Source organism: Neopsephotus bourkii, unplaced genomic scaffold (genome assembly GCF_033783945.1).
Source record: "Neopsephotus bourkii isolate Nb327-2 ecotype Australia unplaced genomic scaffold, CSIRO-AGI_Nbou_v1 NB_962, whole genome shotgun sequence".
NCBI classification, from domain to species: Eukaryota; Metazoa; Chordata; class Aves; order Psittaciformes; family Psittacidae; genus Neopsephotus; species Neopsephotus bourkii.
Window position 1 is genome coordinate 798,881 of NW_026901456.1, and position 20,566 is coordinate 819,446.

The window sequence follows — 20,566 nt, forward strand, 5'->3', positions numbered from 1 at the left end:
GGGTGGAACTAGATGGTCTTTAAGGTTCTTTCTAACCCAAACCATTCTGTGATTCTATGGTTGCTACTGAGCTGTCTACTCAGTGGCAGTAATCTCACAAATTCAGTTGACAAAAAATGGCATTAATACTGTACTTTGCAAGTCAAAGAGAAAATTACATAAGACATTCCAGAAAATGGAGGTGGAAGGGGAGGGAGGGTCACAGAAAAAAGCCACTGAGAACAAGTAATTTGTATTACTGTCATCTTGTTCTACCCTCAGGTTTTATGGCTTTCCTGGTTCAAGTTTGGCTGGCACATTAGATACAAAATATTTCAACAATCTAATAGAGAGACAGTGTTCTATCACATGCTCTAGTCTTTTATCAGCAGGCAACTGATCTATGGCATACTCTGTGTCTTTAAAGAGCCATAAACAACAGCTTGGTGGAAAAAAAGAACATCTGAATTTTTAGTTGCTCCTTTTCTCAAAGCTATACTTGCTCACAGTTTTCAGTTTCAAAATACAAAATAAGGAGATAATCTGCCAACTAAATCATGTTTTTTGTTGGTTTTTTTTTTTTTTTCCAGGCAGGAGTTAAAGCAATTAACATGAAGCAGCAAAGCAAAATAACAAGATGCCACAGAATAAAGGAGACAAGGCCTACTGCAACTAGAGGAGTGGACAGCCATTGAAGCAATACCTCAGAACATCATAAAAGGCTAGTTAAAATTGCAAAAGAAAGCAAATATCCCTTAAATTGTAAACATCAGTCTCTCTACACACTGACATGAGGCTGCTGATAATTCTTCACCCTAATGGTCAAGGCTTTGAAGCTGACAGATTCAAGGTGCTGCAGGCTGGTAGTCTGGGCACGAAGAAGAATACATAGCACATCAATCAGTGAGTTTCAGAAAAAAGATTTGCAACACAGAGCATGAAATATGCATTTTGGTGATTAAACTAGTTAATTAAATTGAATCTGTTTTATCAGTTTTACAAAATAGTTTTCCATCAACTTGTCCCATTGCCATGCCCAGAATCACACCGGAACAGTTACTCTACAGCTATGTAGAGCTCCCATCCTCACCACTTAGTGGAACAATTGTATGACAACAATTTAGTGTGCTTGGAAAAAAGATGTGTACAGAGATTTAACCCACAGGCTGTAGCATCAGGTCTCAATTGGTATCTCTTACCACCTCAAACATAACATTTATCTTTTTGGAAATATGAAAACATCTGTTTCTTCTTCTCCTCTAAATATGAAAAATATTCAAAAATGTCTTCCTGACCAAAACCTAAACAACGTAAATTCCAATAAAAATTAGCCCTCCAACTTTCCATATAAATAGGAACATAGGTATGCTATGTACACGTTCTCCCTCAGTCACTCGAGATTCTAAATCTTGCCCCCTGTTCATCTCATCATAACCAGGGGCAGTTATCAGCACCCTTGCTGGGCTATAACCTGCTATTACAGCTCAGATAAGAGATGCTAAAAGTTTAAAGGACAATTAACTTAAGAAAACACAGGAAGAAAAAGGAAAAGCAATGCAGAACTGTAATCTTTGACACTTTCACTGATATTTCATTCTGCAAACAGGAGATGAGCTACTCACAGATCATCACACATCCATACTACCTGCTTATCAACAGAATAAAAGATGTGTACTTGCTTACACAAAGTTAGAGTTACACTACTTGATCAAACTAAATTCAACAAGTAAACTTGAGGTGTGTCAAGTTTATGCCTGGATGGGCTATAAAAGAGAAGCATGGCCTTTTGTTACATTTCTCTTTTTTTTGAATGACAGTATGAGGATGAGCATTCATTAGCTCTCCCCATCACTATCTTCTAGTTCTGTGTGTGTAAGCCAAGACAGATGAGTCTTGACTACATAGGAATTAACATCTTACTCTTTTAGGTGTTAATTAAGTAGCCAGTTCTCTTCTTGTAGTACACTACTTTTCCCCCTATCCTATGAATGTTTTAATCATCATTGCCTTCCTCATACCTATCTGTAATGTATTCGAGGACTTAGAGCACAATACCTTTGTAACCTAATTTTGCAGTTCTAATTTGTTATACTGATTAATTTTTTTATAATTATGCCTCAAAGTTATTCTAGAAATAAGCATGTGAGATGCAGAAAAATAAATCTGTGGTGATTTGATTCTTTTCTCCTTTCAAAATAAAACCTATTTTGAGTGGAGAAATCACCAAATGAAGTATTTTCTCAATACAAGTTAATTTCTCTGTATTCATTTATATCATTCTATAGCAAATAAAGGTGAAATGTTCTCAAAGAAGAGAGACAGAGTTTGAGATTATAGTATTTCACAGAATTTTTGCAAAATATTTTTCAAAATTGTTTTTTCACAGAACTCTTTATCAGAGAGAAAGTAAAAGAGGTGAACTTGTACTATTATAACAGATTGTCATCAGCACCCCACATTTGCAACAGAAATTTTCATTAAAAGTAAAAAGAATTCCATTGTAATGTAGGAATGTAGATTTATCTGGGATGCCATCTAGTAAAATGATTATGATCTTTTAGTTTATGAATTACTGAGATCATTAAAAAGAATCCAAGTCTTGAAATCATGTTGCACTTCCACACAACCCTTAAAGGCTTTTCTATACAAAGAAAATTACTAGAATAGTTATTACAAAATAAGACAGCTATTCTTGACCAGCATGCTGCGTGCAGATATTAATTATAGACTATTTTTATTATTCGAAAAAGGAGTCTGTATGGAAAGAATAACTGTCAAACTGAGCATCTAGTACAAATTTTCCATATTGGCCTCTATGGGTTGTTTAATGAAAATATTTTTGCTACATTTAACTTAAAAAGATTAAAAATATGGATAGCAGTCTTGTGCTCTTCTAACAAAGTACTTAAGGGTATTTTTAGGATTAACATTGTTCCACAACATATAGACAGAAAAAGTGTATATATAGAATAAACTCTATTATTTACAACCACTTTTCTAGTAATCCGCTAACTGGATTCAGAATGCTCATATTTGATTGCTGTTGTTTCCTGCAGTTGTACAAAGCAAGCAAAGAAATGGTGAGCTTGTAGTTGCTGAAATAAAAGAGGGAAATGTGAAGAAACTGTGGAAGTACTGTGAAACCATACTAGAATAGGTCAGAGAAATGTGTGGAGGCAGCCCTGTGCACTGTGCGTTTGTGTTCACTTGCAAGAGAAGCAGAAGAGTAAGCAGAAAAAGTCCCAAACCATCAACCTCATGTTCATATAAACCCTTTGCATTTAAGCAGATTTACTATAGTGCAAGGGTCATGTTAATGAAATGCAAATGAAACTGTATGTATGTATGTATACATGAGCCTAATTGCATTTGGGCAATTAGAACTGTTTACTGTAGTGGGAAGGCTTCTGTAACAGCCTAAACTTCATTTTATTGTCTAATAGGATACCTTCTCCTCACAGTTCATCTCTTCATTACCTTCACTGATTCATTGTCATTACATCAGCTTTATTCATCATTTTATGAGCTATCCCTTAATTTAATTCCACACTGCCATTTCCTCACATTCCCCACCTCTATACTTTTTTCCACCAGGCACCTCTCATATATTTAAATTTTCTGTCAACACATTGTTTCTATCACCATGTGGCTTTAAACAGTAAAGCAGCCCTACTGAAATCAATGAAACTGTATATGCTAAAGTTACCATGTGTTGGGCCACTTCAAGTAAAGAATTTTTCTGTTGCCAAATGGAACAGTTTTTATTTTATTAAATGTAGGTCACCACTATACTGGTAATATATACTGGACATATATATACAGACATACATTTTTTTGCAGATATGTTACTTGTATTCTATATACATTTTTGCATGTGAAAAACAAGATTTTGACACGAAGAGCATCATGGCATCCTACTCCTTTGGTCTGCATCAAATTACCTGTTAGAGACTTTATTTATAAACAATCTTTCCTCATTTTACTACAGTCTAACAAAATATAGCCAATATTGCTGTTCTGGTTATCAAAGAAATACTTATGACACTTTTCCTGGTTTAGAGCCGTGTTACATCGGTGGTGATGTGTTTTTAAGATGTTGCTGGAAACTATTCAGATGCAGTATTGACTGTCATGATGAGTAATTTTCCCTGATTCATAAATTTAAAGGGCCATTACACCTCCTGTATTTTTAATCCAGAATCTCTCAGACTGGTATAAAGTGGTGTAACTAATTAAAAGGAAAAAAAAAAAAAAAAAGGCTTTGAAGGTCACCGTGTGGTCCATCTTCTGCTGGTGCACTGAGGCGCCCTACGGCAGGTGGGATTCTGTCCGGTCCAGCTGCACAGGCACAAAGACTCGGTGTGACACGGCTTAGAGTCTGCAACTCAAATCAGTGCCGCGTCGCTCTCTTTTCATCCCGAACATCTCAATTCTCGTTTCTTGAGTTAACTCTTGTCGTTCTTACTTCCATTCCAAGGTGGGCTTAACTTCGGGAAACGCACCGACGGGGACCGTGGTCTTCTTTGAGAAGTTTAAGCTCTTCTGAATGAAAAGTTTATTTTGTTGCAACAAATGTCCATGAGCTTGCGAAGATCTCGTAGCTCGAAAATAGAATAAATCGGAGGGAACAGCTGCTGAATACCGCACAACACAGCCCCGGGAGGCGCGGGGCATCGCGCTGCATGGGGAGGCGGAAAAGCAGCCCGAGGAGGAGTGGGATGCGCCGGGAGCTGCTGCCGGCAACGGGTCCCCACTACGGACGCCCGAAGGAAGGGCGGAGCGGCACCCAGCGCGCAATCCCTGCGCTCGGAGCCAGCCCGGGGCGGGGAGACCCCTCGGACACGTTATAAGTTTTGGGGGGGTGGCGGCGGGAAGGTTCCGCTGGCGCGGAGGCAGAGCCCCACGGCAGCACCTGCCCCACGGCCCGCCAGGCACCTCCCCGTTCTCCCGGGCCGAGAACAGGCCGGGCCGCCCCCCCCCATTCCCTGCCGCGCCTCACGCCCCGCCGCCGGCATCGCCCGGTGTCTATTAACCGCTGCCGCCGGCGGCGAGCTGCGCTGCCGGGAAGATGGCGAGCCGCAGCCTCCGCCTGCTGCTCCTCGGTTACTTGGGGGTCCTGAGCTGTAAGTGGCCGCGTCCCTTCCCCGCGGGGCGGGTGTGGGGGCTACCGCGTACCGCTCCCCCTGGGAGCGCCCCGGCCGCTGGACTCCCTGGCAGCGGGGGAACGGATCCCCAAAGTGGCCGAAGTGTCTCGGGAGAATGAGGGGGACTCGGCCTGAGGGTGCCCGGTCCCTTTCCCGGCCGCCGCCCGGGCCCTGCCCTGCCGCGCCCCGCTGGGAGCCGCCCCTGCGGCGGCACTGCCCGGCCAGAGGAGCCGCGGGGCAGGGAGAAGAGGGGCAGGAGATGGTTTCTTCTTCCTCGCCCCCGGAGCGAGAGGAGCCAAGTGGCGTTTCCAGCAGCGAAATAGGAGCTAGCGAGTCCTTCGCGGCAGGCGGGGGACGGGCGGTGATTGTTTCCATGTGTCTGTTGCTCTCGCACAGATGTAACCTGTTTAAGCCGGGCCTGTTTCAGAGCAAGCCAATGGCTCTCTGCAGTGGTGCGAACTTTAGGATGCGGGCTGCGTAGTTTGCTTTTCTGATGGGCTTTACGAGATGGATGAGCGAGTGACGGGAGCGTGTGTTCTGTTGCCAGCGCTGGATGCTGCAGCTCCAGAATAGCTTTGTGTTTCCAGTGTTTTTATGGTCCTATTGTCTAGATCCTTAAAAACACAACGGGAAGATGGGGGGGGGCAAGCATGGTAAGTTAAATTGGTGAAAGCTGCCCTCCCCGGAAAGCACATGAAAATAAGTGAAAAACAGATAACCAGATCACATACCTGTGAAGAGGCAGTGGATTAATACACAGCATTCACAGTGCTAGCTGTGTGATAAGGCTGTCACTTCCAGATCCCATCTTGCTGTGTTCCTGTTTTATGCTGCTTTTATTTTGCTGGTATCTGGGGGGAAGAGGCTGTACATGGAAACAATGCTTTGAACGGAGTTAGGTAGCACAGTCTGGCAGTGAAGTGACCAACTGGGACCAGCCTAGGATGGGTTCTCAGTGCATTGTGAGTGGGGGGCATCCACGATGATGGGGCTGGGTGTGTTTTGTAGGTTACCTTTCATTCCTCCTCACAGAAGATTGTGTGTGTGGAAGGTCCTTTTTTACAAAGGAGGAATGAACTCAGTTGAGGAGAGACTTGAAATGGTCAATGTCTGTGCATCAAATGATGCATTCGGTGGAGGGTTTTCCTCACCACCACCATTCTTTGCTTCTAATACACCTTATGGAAAATTTGGGATGTTAGATGAGCAGCTAGCACAGACTTTCTCTTTCATATACTAATATACAAATAATAATTGTTTCAGGGTCTTCAGGCAGCTCAGCCTTGTGGTTAGCTGTGCCTGCTGGCAGTGCTGGCTTTGGCCAGCGAGGAAATGATACAGAGGGTGGTTTGGAAGCAGTGCAGTGGATCAAAGTGCTTGCATTGTTGTCACACTTGCCTCCTTTTTTTCTGTTGTGGTGTTGTTGTTGTTGTTGTTTTGGTGTGTTGTTTTTTTTTTTCCCCTTCCTGTCCCAATTCCCGAGAAAAACCAGGTGGGGAGAAAGTTTACCAGCAAGGTACCGATAAGAAGTCATCACATGGAGAAAGTGACTGTAGTTGGGTGTGCAAATGCTGCTTGTTTGTGTGAGCCAGGGGAAATCCAGGCAATCAGGAGTCTGCTGCTGCTCTTCCTGTGGCTCAAGTATGTTCACAAGAACAATAAAACTAATACTGACATCCAAGTCAGTTGTGGTGCTTGGATGGTTCTTAACGTGGGACTCGCGTGCTCTGGAGATGGAGGAGAATGAGCAGAAACTAATGAGAAAGCAGTGGTTGGTTCATGAACTGTATGAGCACTACATTGCAGAGCAGACATAGAGAACTTACTTGGTAGCTCAGCTGCAGAGTTAAGAGCTGTGTAAGTTGGTCATAGGATGTCAGCATAGCCACAAACAGTACTAAGGTAGATCAGGTTTGGATTACTTTTCAGTGAGAACCTACTAAACATTAACGTTAACAACCAACAGAAACAGCGATTTCTTAGCAAAAGCTTTTTCTTTTTTTTTTTTTTCCTTCAATTTAGGGAAAAATAAGGGAGTTGGAGGTGTTCAGTAATGTTCCCTGTCACTATGAGCTCCTGAAACTGATGCTATCTGGGAAGTTTTAAACAGTGCCACAAAGTAGCACTTTGTAAAATCTGTTGGCCAGACGCAAAATGTACAGAAACGATTGTTTTAATTACATAGCTACTGTGGAAGAGATAGTATGTACAGATGAACTGGCCTTTGGGGGAAGTTTCTAGGTGTGATTTTTATATTTTTTTTTTTCCTGCCTTAGTTTACATAAAAGTTAATCTGGTGGTGCGGCACCAGATTATGAACAGACACGGGCATGTCTGTGTGAGGACAATGCAGAGGCGATAAATAGTAGTCTTACATAAATATTTGATGGAGCTCACTGGGATAGTTTGAGCAATAAATAAAGTAAGGGTTGTTTCTGGCTCTAAAGCAAACACTCCTCCTTGCTCAGGAATCCTTCAACTAGATGCAGAGGTTTTAGACCAAAAAAAGCTTTTTGTGTTTCCTCCCCACCCCCAACAAGAAATCATAAAGCATGACTGCATGGGCTGTAGGAATGACAGTGGAAGTCTTTAACAGTGCTTTCCTGATTGCCTGTGATGTGCAACTGATGTACTCATAATTTAAATTATTGACAACCCCCAGTCTTCTGTTAAACCCTCTGTTTGCTGGATTAACTTGGTTGTTAACCAGCCGGTGAAAGAGGGGATCCTGCCCCTCTGCTCTGTTCTCATCAAACCCCACCTGCAGTGCTGCATTCAGCTCTGGGGCCCACAACACGAGAGGGATGTGGACCTGGTTGAGCGAGTCCAGATGAGGCCACAAAGATGATGTGAGGGCTGGAGCACCTCTCCTGTGAAGACAGGATGAGAGAATGGGGTTATTCAGCCCGGACAAGAGAATACTCCAGGGATACCTTATAGCAGCCTTCCAGTAAAGGGGCCTACAGGAAATCTTGAGAGGGACTTTTTATGAGGAAGATAAAAAGTTATGAGGAAGGGGGAATGGTTTTAAACTGGAAGAGGGTAATAGTTTTAAACTACATTTAGGTTAGATATTGGAAAAAAATTCTTCATTATGAGGGTGGTGAGGCACTGGCACAGGTTGCCCAGAAAATGTGTGGCTGCCCCATCAATGGGGTTAGGGTTAGGGCCAGGCTGGATGGGGCTTGGAGCAACCTGGTCTAGTGGAAGGTGTCCCTGCCCATGGCAGGGGAGTGGAACTGGGTGAGCTTTAAGGTCCTGTCCAACTCAAATAATTCCATGATTCTATGACTTACTCTGATTTCTAAATCAGAATACATACTTAGGCGAGATGTTATTTATTAAATTTGTAAGACTGCATACTTCTTTAGTAATATCTGTACATTGTAATAATATAAACCAGACTACCTATTGTTTGGAGAGGGAGTGGGGAGTAGACACATAAAAGAAAGGTTCCTTCTCTTTCTGTTTTATTTGAGGAACAGTACTTCTTTGCTATTGACTTGTGGTTGTCTACAAACCTGCACAGACTCTTAGACACCATAATGTGTGCTGTCAGATGAAAGTGAGCTTCTTAAATACAAACAAAAAAATGAAAATTAACTATATCAAAGCAAAGCTTGTTTCTAATGTTCAGCCTGACTTTGTTGTTGTTGTTGTTTAGGACTGTGGTGACTGCACAAGATATCCAAATGCTTCTGAACGCATAAAAATTGAGGACTTGTTTGGAAGACCTTCGTGTCTTAAAAAGGGAGACATTCTCCTCTCTTTAGCTGATGTTATAACCTTCACCATTTCACCCTCTTGGTTAGATCCTCAGGGCTCAGAAGAAACTTTGACTGTGAGTTGCTGGCATGTCTCTTGGAAATCATGGTTGTTGCTGCATTTGAGCAAGTCATGCTATTTCCTTTAAACCTAGGCATGCTGCTTGAAAGGGGCTGTCTAATTTTGAGGCCTCAGCCAGAAGCATTGCTGTTCTGTGGTGAGGGATTTGTATCTTTCCTTTCTGTCTAGCAGAGAGGAGCCAGAGAGAGCTGGTCCCTGGCTGGCCTTGCAGTATTCTTAGGAGGCTGTGAGACAAGTAACCTGAACTATTTGATGTTCAAATATAAAAGGGAGTGTGACTGTCTTCCCTTACTGCATGCAGGAGACAGGAAATGTACCTGGAAATGTCACATTCAGACAACTGGAATTTCTCCTCTTTTCTTCCGCTTAAGGTGGATGTGTGCAAGTGGAGACCTTGCTTTTGCTGCCCCTCAGCCTCTGAGGTCCTGTTTTCTTAGCTTTAACATTGCAAGAATTCTTTGTTCATGTCACAGGACATGTATTTCTGGTAATTGTGAATAACGTAGGGCATCTGGCATTAATAATGAGAGTTAAAGCTACACTGTGATTAGCAGGCCTAATTGAGCCTGGATAAGGTCTTCTCACCGGCTATTTAACTGAATTACACAAAGATATTTTTACGATTGTTTCCTGTATTATTATATTTCCTACTGCAGACTGTTTTGGCAGCAACACAGTATCTGCCAGTTTCTGCTGAAGAAACTGGCTGAGGACATCACAAATTATTAGGTAAGAACTCACAAGTAGTGTAACTTTGACTTCACCTTTGCCCTTGAGCTGAGAGACTTGACAAAACATGTGGGATCATCTTTTGGGACCCAAAGTTACCAAACTTGTCTGCATCCACTGACCCCAGATATTACTGGGGGAGGGGGATGTGTGCAGACCTGTTTTTAAAGAAGTGAGCTAAAACTGTTTGAGAGGGCTTTGACCCTTCCTGAAAGGGTGCTGTAACTGCTTTAGCTTTTTCTCAGGTGCTGGTAATCACATCTTAAGCATGGAAGAATGACCTTGTACAACTGACACTATAAAAACAAATAAATCCAGTTTTCTCATAATTTCACAAGTGAATAATAGTGGTACTTCTTCACTGAAGACTGATCATGACGTGTATCTTCTACAGTACCAGTAGGTAACCAGCAACCCCTTCTGGTTGGGGGACTGGTGGGGGACAAGTTTGGGGTTGTCTTTTTGTGTGGGGTTGTGCTTTTGGAGCGGCATGAACAATTAATGATTTAGTTCTGAAATTGGGATCTAAAAGTTTAGAGATTCCATGACCTACTTAGAGGCCATCAGCACTCAAAATGTCATCTTTCTGTTGGAGCACTTCTGAAGACAGTCTGTTCGTCATCGGTTCCCTGCAGCTGGCGATCCCTTTTAGGAATACTTTTCTCAAAGTAAGGCTTAGTGTTGTACTTTTTCTTAGCAATGCTAGAGGTGACTCCGGGATAAATGCTTACATAAAGGAAGATTATTAAGAGATGTTCACACAGCCAGAAATGTCCACATCATGATATAAATATCTTGTGCTTCAATTGTTTTGATATACAAGGTAGACATTTGTATTTGTCATTGTAGACTACTTGCCAGGGCCATATGGAATGGCTAAATTAAGGTTCCCTTGAAGTTATACAATGATACCAGATGAAAAAAAAATTGCATAAAATGGTGTCCCAGTGGATGTATACAATGAATGATCATATTGCTCTTTTTTCTTATTTGGCTGGTTGAGGGTTTGTTTTTTTTTTCTCCACTGTGATAACTTTGTGGCACTATTGCACATAGGTGGCAAAATAGGTAGCTTACAAGTTTACTTTCTAATTTACTGGCTAAATTACAATGGGGTGAGCACTTTAATAGAACATGGAAACCGAGGGAAATGTTACATGGAAGCTGAAAGACAATTTACCAGTAATTAATTGTATTTTGGTTATCTCCCCCACTTCCCCTTCAATTTTGTAAAGATAGCTTTATTTCAGTTTACTTTCTGGTGTGCCTTTTGCCATCTGGAGTACTTTTCAAAGAGCTAACAGTTTTAGCAAAACATTTCTAAAGAAAAAGTCCATCTCATCTTCCTCAAAGTGCTGTGATTGTGCTGCAATTCCACCACAGGAAGCTTAAAGCAAATATTAGTGTCTTGTTATCAAGAGAAATTATTTGTTTCCTTCATCTAAAAGCTGGGGTGTTTCAGGGGAATGAATATGTATTTCAAAGAATGAGACAGCAAATAAGGCTGGAAGAGCATTTGGGTGGTTGCCAGTGCTCACCTGTATTTCCAAAGCCACTTTTTTCCAGAGGGCACCGATGAGTTATGTCACCTCTGTGCTCACAGTATATCATTGAGCATGCAAGTGCTTATAAAAAATTTCTTAAACCAGGCAGAAGGTGAGCTTGTCAGCTGAACATCTGGTCTGTTCACTTGTCGGTTTCTGACATACACTGGGAGGTGAAGGAGCTTTTGGAGAAGGAAGAAGAGGAAAACAGTCATTCTTGAACAACAGTGTGTACTACAGTAGTGCTAGTTGAACAACTTGTAAGTCTGTAGCCCGTCCTGGTTAATGGGAATTAAAGCAGGCATCCAGTTTCTGTCAAGGATTATTAGCAGGGAAAAACATGACAGAAAAATCTGGTAATGAGCCTTTTTGAATGCACACTTTTTACAAGCTCAAACCAGCAATTTCCAGTAAGAGTCGGGAAGATTAAACTTGCATTGAAATAGCTACAGCTTGATCCTGGCTGTTTAAAAACAGCCATGTTTTAAACATGTGAGAAATGATAGGAACTGAGCTGGAAAGAACAGACCCTAGAGGTGTGAGGTTTCATAGCTTTACATAGGTGTTGTTTGGATTAACTTCTTGAGAGCATGTTCAACCCTTAATTTCTCAAACCAGTCCAAACCACTGGATCAGACTCAAAGGGAAACAAAGCATTATTTGAATGGAAAGTGATATGGTTGTTTTGATACCAGATAATGTTAACAATAGAAGCTATATTTGCCATCCACAGACTGTTAGTGTAGTACTTGGAAATAATGATGGAACATGCATTCTTGAGGAATGACTTTTGCTCAAATTAATATAATAAAGAAACCATAATGATTGAGTATTGTATCTCAGTCTGCAGAAAGTGCCCAGTAGGAATCAAGAGTAGTTCCTGGGGGTAGTATGCTAAGAATTTGTGTATGTTGGCTAGAGCTGAAGTAGAGTTGGAGAAGTGCTTGGACTTGGAATACTTGTAAACGTATGGAAGAATTATATGCAGAAAACCAAAGTTTGAATACATATTATGTGAGTTAGACAGCAGTTTACCACCTAAACATACAGATAGTACTTACTGCAGGGAGGCCCTGTTTCATAACTGAAGCCTTCTAGTAGCTGTACTGGCAAAAATCAGTAAACCCACATCATCTGGAATGGTATCTGTAGCACGTGTAGGTGTGTTTTCTGCTTGTTGTGGCCAGCTTTTGTGTTCCAGTGCCCTTTCTGTTTCTATAAAAGGGTCTTAAAAAGTAAATTCTTGACCCTGGGACTACTGGGCCACCTAAATGGGTTTTCTACGGCTTCTCCAGTCTTTAAGCTAGTCAGCAACAAAGGCGAGAAATTCTGCCTTGAACTCCTGGCTTGTTGTTTGTGGCTCTTGATCTATGTACGCTTGTACCAACTGACTGGGATTCTGGGGAGTGTGACAGGCCTTTGCAGCTTTGACACAGTGGTGGTGAGAGCTTCTGAAACTGGGATTTGAGTAGGCTGTCCCATGTTGTTAATAATGAAGGGCTGTCCTTTATCTGGGGAGGCTGCCTAAATACAGAAGAATCTGAGAAGGCACAGAGGCTAGGGAAGAGAAGAAACAGACAGCTTTGGTGTGCCAAGACCCATGGAGGGCTGCTGGCTGGGACCCCAAGAAGCTTTGGCTTGAGGCACTGCTCAGTGGCATCAGCCAGGGTGCTCGGAGCTGCTGTTTTCATGCTACAGAGCTCTATTGGGTCTTATTGATTGGTGTTAATGTGTTAAGCTTGCTCAAGAGCTTGAACACTTAAAATTTAGACTGGGGTAAAGTCAGGCCCTGCTCAGAATAAAACATTGAGCTGACTCATGCTGTATGAAAGGCGTGTGTGTTATCAAGTTAACTCTTAATGTGTAAACTTAATTCTAAATAGAAATGTATACTTTTTATATGTGACATGAGTGATGACTCTTTAAAGGCTGCTCCTGCTGAATTAAACAAATTTTAATGTGATGTCTTGCCAATTAAGATGTTGTATGTCAAGATTTTGAAAAGGGTATACATTTTAATAATTCCTAACAGATAAAAGCATACATTTCGTTGCTCGAGACTTACATTATAACTAACCAGTAACTTACGCTGCACTAAATCCAGCTTGTTTCAGATGTTTGCAACTTATAAATGTAGGAATAATTAAATTGAGGATGATTGTCTCTAAAAACAAAATAATAGTAGAATTTCAAAGGAAGACATCACTGGTATCTGTTTAGCACTGTTCCTAAACAAAAATATATGATAAATATTGCTAGGTTCAGTTCTTTTGTTGTGTGTTACTGGTTTGCTGGCTGGGGTTTCTTTGTGTCCCTATTCACCCTGCTTGCCCTTTTTTTAAAAGAATAAACAAGTATTACAGGGTTCTCCTGAAAAGATGGGGAAAGGGTGTGTCCCTCCCTCCCTTCCTCCCTCCTTCCCTCCTCTAATGTCCACATGAAGTCGAATTAAAAGATCATTAATAGCAGTGCTTAGGTGTTGGAAGAGTTTGTGCAGAAAAGATGTTTATCCTCTAAGAAGATTTAGTAGCTTTCCATTTGAATTTCAGTAAATATTTTTATGTGAAAGGTAAATGTTTTTGACCTCATAGCAGCCTTCCAGTATCTGAAGGGGGCCTATAGGGGTGCTGGGAGGGACTGTAGTGGTAGGACAAGGGGTAATGAGTTAAAACTTAAATAGAGGAAGTTTACATTGGATATGAGGAAGAAGTTCTTTACTGTAAGGTTGGTAAGGCACTGGAGTGGGTTGTCCAGGTAAGTGGTCCCTGGCAGTGTTCAAGGCCAGGTTGGACAGAGCCTTGGATGACATGGTTTAGTGTGAGGTGTCCCTGTCCATGGTAGGGGTATTGGAGCTGGATGATCTTAAGGTCCTTTCCAACCCTAACTATTCTATGATTTAGTCAGTATTTGAATATTCTTTGTATCTTGCAATGAATGCTGCTGATGCCTTCTTTTCACCAGCACAGTTGTCCTCCCTGGTGTAACATAATTCATTGGTACACGGTAATGTCATAACCGCTTGAAAGGATCCTGAGGGGAAAATCAGTATCTCAGCATTGCAGTACACTGTCAGAAAATGTAAGAGAGAGGGAGTATCTATATAACAATCTACTAAACCCAAAAGACTGTTTTACATTGTGCTTAGGAAAGCTGGTAATAAGTATTTAGAATCAGACTAGCATTTGATTAAACTGAACACAACTGGTTTTGACTTCACTGAACTATTTTTTTTTAATCCTTTCTGGATTTCTTAACCACTCATAGCTCTGATGCTAGCTTTGTAGCAAAAAAGCTCACAGCAAGAGCCTCAGCCCTGCAACAACAGTGGGAATAAATATGTAAACATGCCCAGATCATCATCTTACTAAAACGTATTGTTCTGTGAATCCAGAGATGAACTCTGGAAATCTTATTGTGTGTTTGTGTTCCATGTGATTATGCCAATGTGTGTCTGCCTATGTAATCTGTTTGCCAGTGTAGTCCTTGGCCTGTTCTTCAAGTATCTTTCTCAAAAAGAGATCCTTAAATGGAAGTTAGCTGACCTAAGTTGAAGGAGCACAAGCACGTTCACAGCGGCATTTTTTAGTCTTATTTTTAAAGGAAAATTCAGTTTATGCAGTAGTAGTTTCTAGAGCATCAATATCTCATGAACAGTTGTTTATAGAGGGAATATGTGCAGAAGTAGGCAAAGCAGATGGCAAAACTTTAAAACAGCATATAGGCCTATCTGGGAGTCATTGTTTCATGAAATGTACAGTCTGTTGACTGCAGTAAGTATTCTAGAAGTGTAACATGTGGGCTTTGATGATATATCTTGTGTGTGCTCTACATTCCAGATTTAACTGTTTAACCACTTGGATTCTGGAGGATGTCAGATATAGCCATTTTACGCACCAGACTTTTAAGCACTAAGTTGTGGTTCAGAAGGTAGAGACTCAGGGGGCTGAATCCTTAACCACTTACGGTTTATTCTAAAAGAACAACAAATAAACAATTCTAATGGCTTTAAAAATAATTTAATTGCAAGATCCCCAACTGTACATGTTCCTGGTTCTACTTTTGTCTCTGCCCTGATAGACTCATTCTGACAAGATTATTTGTTTTCCATACAACTCATTCTGTCTCCTGAATTATTTTTTGTTTTACAACATTACAGAATTGCTGACATCTTTTCGTGTTTCATTTTTGCAACAGTGAAACAGCTGCTACTTTCTTAGTTTAAGCACCTGCAGTCAAGTTCATCAAATCTTACTACACAGAGCAAAAAACCAGTGAACTGTGAATGTTAGCACCCATACTGAGATTTCCCTTCTTCTGACGCAAAGCAGCAGTGTGTTTCATTACTGAACCTTATTCAAATATTCTCAAGGATGTGGCTTCTAACACATTTCTTCTATTGAAAAACTGTAATGATTGCCAAGTTACCATTTATGCTTGATTTAAAAATAAATAAAGCACAGAGTTACTCTATGTTTATTCCTGTTTCCTGTGTAACTTCCCAGTGTTGTTAGTCTCATGTTTTCTAATCTGACTACCCATATGTTATTTTCCTTGTGTAGCTTTTAATGGGATGAAGACTATAGTGGTTTGTTGGTCTGGGGGACTTTTTTGGTGGGTTTTCTGCTGTTTTTGTTTGTTGGTTGGTTTTCTTGGTTATTTTGTCCCCTTCATCCCTCTAGAGGAAAACTTGGCATCGATTATACTGACCTATTGTTCTTAGCTCTGCCTTCCGGAGGATTTCTTCTAATTACCGTTCTTCTTTAAGCATGCCAGACATCATCTGTTTGTTCTAGGTCCTCTTGCTATGTATCAGCCCTAATTGAATTGAAGGAGTGACTTCAGTCTTGTTCAAATGTGCTGGAAGGTGCTTCTATAAAACTTGATATTAAAGGACTAACTTTTCTATTAAAGTCCTGTAGAATTAAGGCTAAAGATATGCATTTGTACTCTAAACTGCAATGTTGATTAAAAGTAATAGTCATCAAACATGACTGTTAACTGCTTCTGGCAAGAAGAGACTATTGAGCAAACTTGGCAGTGTAAGAGATCATGTGTGAATGAAAATGGGATGAGCTAATTTGGCAATTGTATTTGGATTATGAGGAAAGATTCACCAAATTCCTTTGGCCAGGAGACAAGTGGGCATCATGTTTTCATCTCATATTAGCAAATAATCTGGTCTGTAGTCTGGAGCGAAAACATTAGGAAGCTAACTTTAATGCTGCTTATCACTCATAGGATGCAGTCCTAAAATTCAAGGTTTGAGTGAAATTTGCTCAAGTGAAAACATCTCCTCAGTAACCCCAAATTCACAAAGCATTACACAAGGCTTTTGCTGAATATTTGTACTTAAAGAGAATCCTACTGGTTTTGGAAAGACTGACTTTTTCTCATGGTCATGCTAGCTAGAACAAAATCACAGTATGTCCCACAGGCAGCAAGAACTGAATGGAGAAAGCCTGTGTAAAGCCCATTTTTAAAAAGCTCAATTTCTTACATCCTCTGAATATTAGCATAGAAGTATATTCTAGGTCAACATCTTCTTGAGAGAGGACTTCTGAAGTGTTTTAGAACTCATGTATTTCAGAGGTATCGCTCCCTTCAGTAGAGGACATAAGGTGAAAATAGCTTTGATTATTACACTGCTGAAAACGAGACATTCATGTGCAGCTGGTCAAATTACCTATCTTACCTGCTACTTAGGATCTGTTTGCCATGCACAGTTCTGGTTAGTTAGCTACTCCTATACCTTTAGAAGCCAGAGTTTAATACATACTCATCCTGTGCAGTGAAAGTGCTTTGTAAAATGCTTAGATTAATCAAAAAGGGTTGAGAAGACCTACTGGGGAAAAACTGCTATGAACTTGAGAAGGGACTGAGGATGCACAGGCAATTGGGTTCCAGCTTAAATGACTAAGACTAACAATGGGAACAGACATTCCTTCACTATAACAATGTAGTTACTTAAAGCATTTTAAAATTGTAGCATCTTGAGGTTCTTCCTAGCATCTGGAAACATGATCCTGCAGTGAATGAATGACTTCATTGGTTCTGAATGAGCAGGGACTCCAGTTTCATATGGTGTTTACTGGAACTGTGACTAATGCTGGTTGACACAGTAGGAAAGTAAACTAAATTTGTTTTCAGGGGATTTTTTTATAAGCAATGTGTAGATCTGTAGGTATAAAAATGACATGAGTTCTTGAAAGTGTTTATCCTTTTCATATTGATCGGCAGTTACAGCAAAAGTCGCTTATAAGTTATAGGAGATTTCAGAGATCTTTATCTTGAACTGTGGGCCAGAATGTTTGTGTGGGGTTTGGGGTGTGTGTGTCATGTTTCTTCTAGTTTCCCAACTCTCTGTGTTTCAGGACTGATTTTACAGTTGATATAAATCAGTCTAGTACTATTGCCTGTTGTTCAGGGGAGCATGACAGTTTGCACTGGGTACCTAGCATTGTTTTGTAAATCTAATAGCTCTACAATTTCCCTAGGTGTTTGCAAAGGCCAGTGTTTTGCTGAATTGTTACACCTAACAGCACAACTGGAAACCTGTTCAAACCACTGCTGCAGTGTGTGGTATGAGGTGGGCAGGACAGCAGGACTTCTACTCCTGTAGCCTATTCTTTTGGTCTTTGGAAACATGATGGTACTAGACATCATCATCCTGATGTTCTTAAAATAAGCTGCAGCTGAAGCAGCTATAGGCTTGCACTGTCCCTGCAAGCTGTTTGCAGCCACTGATGAGTTGCTGTGGAAACTGACGTTGGGCATGACTGGGAGAGGGCTGGAAAATGGGCTTTTCTGTGAAAGCCCTACTAGTTTAAAACCCCATCCCCCATTTTCAGAAGCTCCCTCTGAATTGCCATGGAGACAAGAAGAGTTGCAGAGGTTTGAGTCTTGTAAAACTGCAATCTATAAATATTTATTTGGTTAATGGCATATGCTTTCTGGATTGTCTCTCTGTTGGAATAAACTCCATGCTACATTGAACCTCTGCAAGCTGTGAATTCAAACCATTCCCCTCTTCTGTGCGACTAGAAAAAGAGGAAGCAAAAACTGAGTGTTAAAATTTTATAATTAATTACATATATGTTCTCCCTCCCTCCCCGAATTTCCCATACCATCTCATGTAGTAACCTTTCAGTGTTGGGACTGCTGAAAGCACTTAGGAGGCTGTTCAGTTTATGGGGAATTGTTGTGCTTTGAGTTCAGTTCCTTTAGAAAGGCTGACCTAAATAATCTCTTCTGTTCTTGTTTTGTGCCACTTAATTTTTATTCCTTACTTTCTCCTCTACAGGCTCTTCCAGGTTTGTGTTTCCAGGGCTGACTGTCCTTGGGGCTCTGCTCTAAAATGAATTATTAACATGATCTTAAACTCTTAGGACTACAACTAGTTACTTTAGATAATTGGCTCTGAAAACTTCAGTCTCCTATTACTTTCAAGATTATTTTCTTTCTGCTTTACTTGGAAGTTAAAAATAAAGGCACCATCCACTGGTGTGCTGGCCCTCCAGATTGCACTAAACAGTACACACAAAGCAGAGGATTAACTCATTCTTAGGTTGGCATTATAAATGAAAACCTCGTTGTTAGTCTGCTCTGTAGTTAAGGCATTTAACACAGAAACTTCTTTCCTTTGTGGGATTGCAAGCTCCTCAGATCATCCAATACCAGCTTTAAATACAGGTAAAAATCCTGTTCTTTTTCACTTTCTGGCTAAGCTTCTTTTCCCCTGTTTAAAAACTCCTGGTGGGATGACAGTGTAGTTCTGCATTCTGTTTCTCAAGTGTGTTCCATTATGAAGACAGAGTTACTGAAGCAAATTAAACCCTCCTTTCTGTAACAGAAGAGTGTGAAAGACTGTTTTTACTTTTATGCTACATCTAGGTAAAATAGTACTCCTTTTTTGTATTAGACTCTAGATTTCTGGACATGTAATAGGTAGTAAATCCACACACAGTTGTTGTTAGCTTTCCAGCCGTGTTCAAATTCTTAGCCACCTTTTTTAAGCGGGAAAAGGGAGGGAAAATAGTGCTACAGAGATTTTTGCCCAGTTGCCGAGGAGTGTATGTTGCAGTAGACAAAAACTATTTGAACCTGAGCAGCTTGTTCATTTAAGCTCTGCCATTTTAGTCCAAGTTTTGAGGGGTTTTGTTTGTTTTTCTGAAACAACCTACTACTTGTCGGGTTCCTCTGTCTGGAGGAACCACTGTAAAGTATGCTTTAGGGTGAACCTTGCTTTATCTCAAAGAGGTCTTGCAGGCAGGATACCTTAAAACTTGATTGCTTTCTTACTTGAGTATCTGTAGATAATGTTATGATTTTTTTCTTTTAATTTAACTACTTTTGCTCTTCATTTGAGATACTTTAATAAAAAAAGAGAAAAGGTGAAGAGGGTATCTGCTGACTTCCCAGCAAAACTTGCATATCTTTTATAGCTATATAAGACAGTGTTTGTCTTAGATATCTAACTGACCTACCATGTGGATGCTGGCCTTATCAGCTTCATATGTATAACTCTGCTCAGGAGAGCAAACAGAATGGAGGGTTACTCCGTTGTGCAATGGCTCTGAGCCTGGGTTGGAAGGGGGAAAACGCCTTTGGGTTTGGGGAAATGTTTTTGGTTTCGCTGGAGGTGAGGGGTTTCGTGTGTGTCAGATAATCAGCTGTAGAGATGGAATTTTAATTCTGTAGTAGCTGTTCTTCCAGAGGAGAAGCCAAACCAAATATTGGATTTGGCTCTTTTCTTCCCACTGCCCTGATCTTTCCTTGCTTCAAAAACATGGTCCATTTCTCCACAAATTGAAAAAAATATCAGGATTTAGGAGACGGCTTGTATAATCAAAGGGGAAAGAAAGCTGACAGGTATCTGTGCATTCAAATTGTGCTTCATTCCAAGGCTTTTAATGAGGTTGTTAAAGGCACTGCCTACAACAAAGAAGTTAAGCTGTGCTGCCCTACTAGTGAGCTTCTATTCCCTGTAACCACCTGTTCTTTGAACCTTCTGAGTATCTAAAAGCCTGCTGCTTCTGCTGTATCTCTCATTCCCTAGAGTCAAGACCAAGATACTGCATTTTTGAGTACTGTCTAAGGAATACAATAATTAGCCATTTATTTCCCTCTGATGCTTGAAACACTACTAGCACAGATACACTAAAACTTATTTTTAGTGCAAGAAAACCAGCATTGCATCCGCTTGTATTGAGGAACCATTTTCCTTATAGTTGTAAGGACTATAAGGTGAACTTTGTTAAAAGCTGTTTCTTCAAGCTGCTAGAAAAACTTCCCTTGTTTGCCACTGACATAGGGATAGCCCATGTG

The 20,566-nt window shown here is 40.8% G+C and overlaps 1 protein-coding gene across 2 annotated transcripts in view; it reads left to right on the plus strand.

The window, feature by feature from the left end:
* The first annotated feature begins 4,902 nt into the window (after positions 1 to 4,902).
* The window catches only part of JAM2 (junctional adhesion molecule 2), a 33,689-nt gene continuing 18,025 nt past the window's right edge, over positions 4,903 to 20,566 (plus strand). For both annotated transcript variants that reach the window (XM_061358988.1, XM_061358987.1), the window contains exon 1: positions 4,903 to 5,102. In XM_061358988.1, coding sequence (XP_061214972.1) covers positions 5,048 to 5,102 — 55 coding nt within the window. In that variant the 5' untranslated portion in view covers positions 4,903 to 5,047. The remainder of the gene's footprint in view (positions 5,103 to 20,566) is intronic.